This window comes from Lagenorhynchus albirostris, chromosome 3 (genome assembly GCF_949774975.1).
Source record: "Lagenorhynchus albirostris chromosome 3, mLagAlb1.1, whole genome shotgun sequence".
Classification (NCBI taxonomy): Eukaryota; Metazoa; Chordata; class Mammalia; order Artiodactyla; family Delphinidae; genus Lagenorhynchus; species Lagenorhynchus albirostris.
Window position 1 is genome coordinate 31,533,148 of NC_083097.1, and position 7,704 is coordinate 31,540,851.

Genomic DNA, 7,704 nt, shown 5'->3' on the forward strand with positions numbered 1-7,704 from the left:
TTGAATTACTGAATGAAGCTCCAAAAATGGCGGCGGTTTTCACAGGGATGGCCAATCAGGAAAGATAACTGTGGACGACTACGGGGCCAGAACAGGCAAGTCACCTGGCATGATGAGGCAGCTCAACATCAACGGAGCTCTGTATGTGGGTAAGTGACCTTGACCTTTGACGAAACCTAAATTAGGCCAGTGCGTTTTCTTTTTAGCCTTCCGTTTGTCATGCTGGGGCTTCCCAAAGCTGTGTACTTCACTGGGTCGGTCAGATACTTGGAAATCAGGAAGCTCTCCAGATATTCCATTCTTCCATTTTCTGAACTTCTGACTCACGGCTGAGGGGTCAGGAAGCACTTAGATGATTTTGTGCTGTGGACCGATCCACCAGGAAAACCCTGCTTTTCTTGTTTATAGAACAGGAGCCTGCTAAATATAGCTCCTTGAATTCTCCCTGAGGAAGGAGGATCTGTCTTTCCGGCCCCCTCAGAGTTAGAGTGCGTGGTATTTTTGTACATAGCTTGGAACCCACTAACGCTGACACATCAACATGAAAAGATACCTCTATCTGTATGATATTTCCTACAAGTGAACTTAATCGAAAGCATTCAACATCAGTGTATTTCTCTTGGTTTAAGATAACATCACCTCTTACCACACATACTACATTTTGTTGACATTATACAACATTTCAAAATTTACCAGGTACTATTTGGTTTTAAGTGGTCAACTAGGTCAGAAATCACTTATGAGGTGGATACTTCTAGGCTCTGATTGTGTATCAAATTGATCCAAGTCAGCTTGTTCCTTCAAGGATAATTATAAATTAGACAGCGGCAATGTCCTGAGTTCTAGGTACCGCAGCCTCACCTATCCTGTCGGCTGAGGGACGCCTTGGTCAGCAGACACTCAGGCATACTGAAGAGACATCCTTCCCTTTGACTCACGTCATCTTCCTTTGGCCTCCTGGCAGGTGGAATGAAAGAAATTGCTCTGCACACTAACAGGCAGTACACGCGAGGCCTCGTGGGCTGCATTTCTCATTTCACCCTGTCCACCGATTACCACATTTCCCTCGTGGAAGACGCCGTGGACGGGAAAAACATCAACACTTGTGGAGCCCAGTAACACCAGTTGGCTCTGCCCAAGGGACAGAACCTTCTATCCTGAGAAACCCGGGGGCTCCAAGACCTTGCCTGACACCACACACAGAGGCACGGGGACCAGGTGTGTTTCCTTTCATCAAGGAGCAAGTACACCCTGATGGGAAACTAGGACCAAGACAGGAGTCCCTGGGTGGCCTTTCCTGCTGACACTCTGTGGGCCAAACCCAACGGAATGCTCTGTGTAGGAAGCATCGGACTTCGTCCATTGAATGTGTAGTGGCCGCCAGAGATCACACATCACGGCGAATTTCCGAGGCTGTCTGCTGTAGCTCAATGACTGTGTTGTGATTCATAGTTTGTAAGAAAAAGAAAAAGAAAGAAAGGAAAAAAAAAGAGAGAGAGGCCCAAAGGGCAGTATTAAAATACTTCTCTCCTCCCCTGACTCTTGGCACTCTTACTGATAGCAGAATGACCGTAAGACCTTGAACCTCAAATTTCTCTACTTTGGCCCACGAATTACTAGGATTAACCCCTTCCCCTCCTCACTGGCTGGTTCAATGTGCTCTGACTATGAAAATAAGGATTAAGGGAGACTAGAGATAGAATCATAATTATAAAGCTGCGCCCTGGAAGTTTACCTTTAATGAGAAGTCCTTACTTTTTATAATGCAAATCTAAGAAAAGGGGCACCATGCCTTTGTAGCTGTCCTTTTGTATGTGTATATTTTTATAGCTACAGATTGTCCACACAGTATACTTTTGCAGGTTTGGGTGGACAACCCTGAATTCTTTGCACACTCACTAAGAATTTTCTCCCAAAGGAGACTTGTCTGGGCCCTTTGCGGCATCAGCAGAGCGGGGTAGGTAACTTGGGGTGGGCACTTTGGGGAGCTGACTGTTCTCTCTCGGTAAATGATGGCTCAAGGAGGTGACTGTGAAGCTTCCAGAAGAAGCAGATGGAAAGGCACATGTATTACTGAGGTGGGTCACTGTCATTCTGGTTTGAAGTGGGGGGGTGTCTGTAGTGAACTTGAATAAAGAAGATGAACAAGGCTACAGCACATTCATTTAGTCGTTCGTTCACCTGTGGAGGGGTTACGGATCCCTCCCGAGGCGGTGTCTAGAAATGGACACGAATACAGTCAGTGCTTCTCAGGCTGGGCTGGCAGTGCCCTCAGCCTGGTCTGAGCATCTGGGCAAGAACCAGAGCAGCGGGGCTGCTTCCTTCTGAGACATCACAGTGCCACACGGTGACCCCGGAAACAGCTGGCTCACTGGCAGATCCCCACGGCAGGACTTGCTAAGGGCAGGTGAGATGAGTGCTACCACCGAAGAGGTGGGAAATGCGAGCCACCTCACACAAGCGCCTGTAATTAGTCCCATCGTGACTCTGCTCTTGCTTGCGTAGCAGGCGGTCAGCGAAGGCTTCGAGCTTTGTGCCAAGCACAGTTTTAGGCACATTAAGGGTTCTAAAAAAATGAATAAATAAACTAGAGACGTTCGCCTTGAGCGTCACCCTTCCGCCTCCTGTCTTTGGGAACCTTCGATAACGAGGATCCTTCCTCTCAGGGCAATAATGCTCACAGCAACAGCGATTCCTCCTCTCCTGCGCACATCACCTGTGAGTGCCGAGTGGAGAAAGCCACGTGGTAGAGAGTGGGTGTCACCCACAGGTGACCTCCCCGTCACCCTCACCTCAACACCGTTTCCTTGGAGACATCCGGGGTCAGTGCTTCCCAAGATATAATGGAGTCGCTTTCACAACTCCAATTGATTCACATTTTGAATCGACCAAAAAAAAAAGTCACGGTGATTTTGGAAAAATGTCCAGTTGAGCTGAAGCCAGAAGAGTTGTGCTGCGGATGGGCTGTTGTGCCCTGCAGGTGACATCCTGAGAAGAAGCACAGTAACCCGGGGCTGGGGGCCCGGGGGTGATGGACAGGATGAATTGCCTTTCCCTAGGTGGGCTAGAAAAAGAGGGGTGACACGTGATGAAATCAGAGCCGTAGAGAGGCTGCGGGTGAGACGGCAGCAGAATAGGGGGACCCAAGAGGAGCTGATCACGTGGGAGGGCTCAGCGTGGGAGAACAGGGTAAGAGATAGTATATCCCAAGCGCTTTCACCCTCTCAGTGGCCAAAATTCGGGAAACATGGGATGAGTTTACAGCAGAGGTGGTTGGGGGAATATAAACTGTCCTGAAGCTGAGGGATTAGACCCGGGTTCAGATGGGCAGGACAGCCGAGGAGAACTCAGCCTGGTTTTGTGGGTCCCCCGGTTTCCTCTCTAAGTGTATCTGCTATCTGTCGCCACAATAATGCTGCACGACAGACAACCACAGAACCTCAGTGGCATACCGCAAGGTGTGCGGACTGCTTCCATGCCTCGAGGGGTCAGCTTGGCATTTCTGCTGATCCTGGCTGGGCTTGACTAGGCGGTCCTTCTGGTCTCAGTGGGTCTCGTTCACACGTGTAGGGTGGCTCGCTTATCGTCGCCTTGGCTGGGATGGGGAGATGACTTGGGTCTGCTCCACCCTCCTGCTGGACCCGTGAACTAGGCTGACATGCCCTTCACACGGTGATGGAGGAAGGTGAGAGCACCGGAACTGAGGTCTAAGGCATTTTACAGCCGGGGATTGGAACTGCCTCATGTCGCCTTTGCCACATTGCGCTAGTCAAGGTCCGTACACTCAAGAGATGAAGCAATAGACTCTGTCTCCATTGTGAGAGCAACTACAAAGTCACGCAGCACCGGGCATGGATTCAGGGAGGGTGGAAAATTAGGGCCGTTAGTGCAACCAATCCCCCACCGCAAGTCCTGTGCTGTTGGGGAAATGATGCAACAGGGATGAGGTGACCCCTGGCAGGAGTTCATCCGTGGGGTCCCTGGGGCTGGGCGGAGGCCTGGGAGGTGGTGGTCACGGGCCCAGCGAGGGGAGCAGCGCCTGCCTCTTCCAGCCCCGCCTGCTGTGCCCCTGCTGTGCCCCCTTGGTCCACCTGCTGCCTGGTACCTGGCAGCTGTGTTGTCATGCTGAGGAGGAGGGCCTGGCAGGGGATGGGATCTGCGCCACGGCTTTTGGGCAGCGGCTCTGTGCAGGGGCATGTCGGGGAAGGCTGGCTGCGCGCTTGGCTTTAGGAAGAGCTTTGAGGAGAAGCCAGGGAGCTCGAAGGTTAACGCCATCCCTGTCCCGCCCAGGAAGGATATTATGAAGCCTGGGTTACTGAAAAGCTTTTGTCCCACAATCAGCATCTGAGAAAATTCTCCAGAACTTCCCATGTGTTCTAAGCAAGGACGGCTGGGGTGCTGTCGAGAAGGGGAAGGGTAAGCTGTGACAAAGTGAGAGAGTGGCATGGACATATATACACTACCAAACGTAAAATAGCTAGCTAGTGGGAAGCAGCCGCATAGCACAGGGAGATCAGCTCGGCGCTTTGTGACCACCTAGAGGGGTGGGATAGGGAGGGTGGGAGGGAGACGCAAGAGGGAGGGGATATGGGGATATGTGTATATGTATAGCTGATTCACTTTGTTATAAAGCAGAAACTAACACACCATTGTAAAGCAATTATACTCCAATAAAGATGTTAAAAAAAAAAAAAGGGACTGTTCTTGCTTTTCTTACAAAAACTGACGCGCACCGGCATGTGCTTCCTCTAAGCTCGCCTGGGGGCTCTTTCTCAGAAAGGTCTGCGGGAGGCCCGAGGCGCGGCAGCTTGGTGACTCTGCGACTCAGGCACTTCTGAGCGGCTGCCGGTCTTCCGCCCCCTTCTTTGCCTTCCATTTCTGGGCCCGGGCCTGTCCAGCCCCCAGGCCCCTCCAACACAAACAGGCCGTCTGCTTTCCACATGCCCACAGCCCGGGCTTCAGAGGAACCAGTGCTTCTCTTCCGGTCCCCTCGCCTCCCTCCCTCCCTCCACCGCCCACCTCTTCTCCTCTCCCCCTTGCAAGGAGCCATCTCTTCCCCGAGTGGGCGGAGGGATCTCGGAAATGTGCCCGGAGCTGGCGGGCCCAGTGCTTTCCACTTGGAGGAAGTGCTGCATTTTTCACCTTTCACCCAGAAAAATAGGATTCTCAGCAAGCTTGTTTTTAGCACAGAGAGCTCCCAAAGGAAAGAGAAGAGCGGGTAGGAGGGGCTCGGAGCCCCTCGCAGAGCTCTGACAGCCGGCCCCCTGCCGCCAAGGCTGGTCTCCCCGGGGAGGGAAGCACCGAGGGGCAGCCTGGGGGGCGGGGCTGGCTGAGGGGGAGAATAAAGGCAGAGAATTCCAGCTCCACATGGAAAGACGATTCATCCTTGAGGAGAGGGGCTTGGACGGAGCATTTCCTGCTTGCTTCCCTGTCCCTTCCTGGTCTCTTCTAGGAAAACCCAGTCGCTGCCCTTGCAGGTGGGGGGGGGGGGCGGGTAAGGTGTGTGCCCTGAGACAGCCAGTCCCTTAGCTGAGAAGGGTGTGTGTTTAGCTTGTCAAAGGCAGGAAAGAAGAGCTCTAGGACTACCATCCAGAAGGAGCCCAGAGGGACGAGGGCTGCCAGCACGGAGTCCAAGATGAGAATCCGAAGTAAGGGATTTGTGCTTTCAGCCCAGTCTGCATCGTTACTTGCCAAGATGGGAAAGGGCGGTCATTCAAGTGCATCAGCACTGGGTATTCTAGCTCGCACTGAACAAACAAGGGAAATATTAGTGGCCCTGCCTCAGCCTCGGGGAGGCCCTGGAGTACGAGGTCGGAAGGCATTTAAGCTGGTGCGTCCTGGTGGAAGTGACAGGCTGTCATTAGGAAGTTCCAGTTTACAGGTGGCTGCATTCAGGCAGCAAAATGACTAATCCAGTTCTACAGCATGGTCTCGCTGCTGAGACAGGCCCTGTGAGTAACTGCACTTCAACCTCATGTTCAAAGAATGTTCACATATTTGATCTCAGCAACAGCCCTCCTTTGATGACAGCCAGAGCACATGGGCAAGGCCAGTTTGACTCACAAAGACGAACGCTGGCCAGAAAGACCGAGTGACTTGCTGCTGGTCCTACAACAGGACACAACCACGGTGCTTCACTGGAACTTTGCTACCCCTTAGCCAACCTTCAGTCAGATGCAGCGGCCCGTGGCTTGTTCGGGGCGCTCTGGGGCTCCCTCCGGTTAGCTGTCATTGGCAGGAGAGTCTTGTGGGTGAGGGGCATTTGGGCAGAGGCCAGTCCCCTAGTGTCTGCCTGCTGGGCTCTCATCACAGCTCCAAGTCTGCTTTCTTCCAAAGCTCTCCCATCGCAAGGACTGTGGGTTGAACAAATCTGAAAGCAGAGACCAGAGCCACTCCATCGGAGAGGGATTCAGGGCCCCCGACGGGCAATGAGGTCTGGGCTTGAAGTCTTTTCCTTCTCTCCTCTGGCTTCTCCTCCACAAATAACCTCCAGTACTCAGGGGAGTTGCTGCAAGCTATTTCCAAGCAGTGGTGTGCTCCCCTGGGCCCCTGCCCAGCCCTGGCCAAGCTGAGGGCAGCAGGAGCAGGGCAGGCAGCAGAAACAAACTCCCTGCCTCTCCTCCTGCCCTTGCTAAGACATCTGTATCCTAGAAAGTGCACGGCTCCCAGGAGCACCCGCCTTTTCCTGGAAAGACGTGCGAGGAACTATGTGTCTCAGCCCTTGGGCTGCGTTTGCTGCCTTTCTCGTTGCCTCTTTTTGTCTCTCTGACTTGATCAAGGTCCAAAAGGTTCACCAAGGCACAGAGATCTTTGAACACGTGGTAAGGCCTCCCCCCATGTCCCAGCTGCCCACCTTCAAGCAAGGGCCCGGCCTGGGGCTCTGGCCGCCTCGGACAGCCTGGTGCTAAGGGGCTGCACCTCCAGCTTAGCTAAAGGAGGACTTGGACAGGAATATCTGTGAGAAGGAAGGCCAGGGAAGCGCAAGGAATCTGCTCATCTACGCTCACTTAGAAAAAAAAACAACTGGCACCAGGCCAGAGGATTAGCTGTGGAAAGGCCTGTTAGGAAACTGGCTGAAGGAAAGTAGAGGCAGAGTAAAGGGACTCTCAGACAAGAGGACTGTGGAGGAGAGAGGGTGAGGGTACAAGGCCTGCTGCACGGTGACTCCCAGCCCTGGTGGCAGGCATTCCTTGCTCTCACAGACCTTAGGGTTCACGGGGCAACTGTGGGCAGGGTGGGTATGAAACGGGGGGCACTGTCCAGTAGAGTGGAAAATGTGCCCACTAGTTGTCCAGGCCACATATTCGCCTCAGAAGTAAGAATAAGCTGTGTGATCTCCTGGTCCAGCGCCTCAGAGGATTTGCCCAGGGTTGGGGCCTGATTCACGGTCACATGACTACCTCTGGCCTGGAAGCCTGAGGTCCTCGGAGTGCATTCGGAGGCTGTGGGGTTGTTAGGATGGGGTGGGGATGCGAAATGGTTTCCTGGATCCTCACAAGCACTGCTGGAGCGGCCCCTCCGTGGATACTCACTCTATGCAAACCAACCTGGACGAGGCACTGGGGAGACATAAAGGCCAGTGAAGTCTCTGTTCCTCAAACCAGCATCGGCCAGGCCTGTGGGGTCCTCGGAGACTCGGGCCCTCTTCCAAGCCCACTGGGCACCTGCTTCTTCAAAGGCAGCAGGAGACCGTCTTTCTGAGAG

At 53.3% G+C, this 7,704-nt stretch overlaps 1 protein-coding gene across 2 annotated transcripts in view; it reads left to right on the top strand.

The window, feature by feature from the left end:
- EGFLAM (EGF like, fibronectin type III and laminin G domains) overlaps positions 1-2,153 on the top strand; it is a 171,125-nt gene extending 168,972 nt beyond the window's left edge. For both annotated transcript variants that reach the window (XM_060146977.1, XM_060146978.1), the window contains exons 22-23: positions 46-149; positions 965-2,153. In XM_060146977.1, the coding sequence (XP_060002960.1) occupies positions 46-149; positions 965-1,119 (259 nt within the window). In that variant the 3' untranslated portion in view covers positions 1,120-2,153. The remainder of the gene's footprint in view (positions 1-45; positions 150-964) is intronic.
- The last annotated feature ends 5,551 nt before the right edge of the window (positions 2,154-7,704 follow it).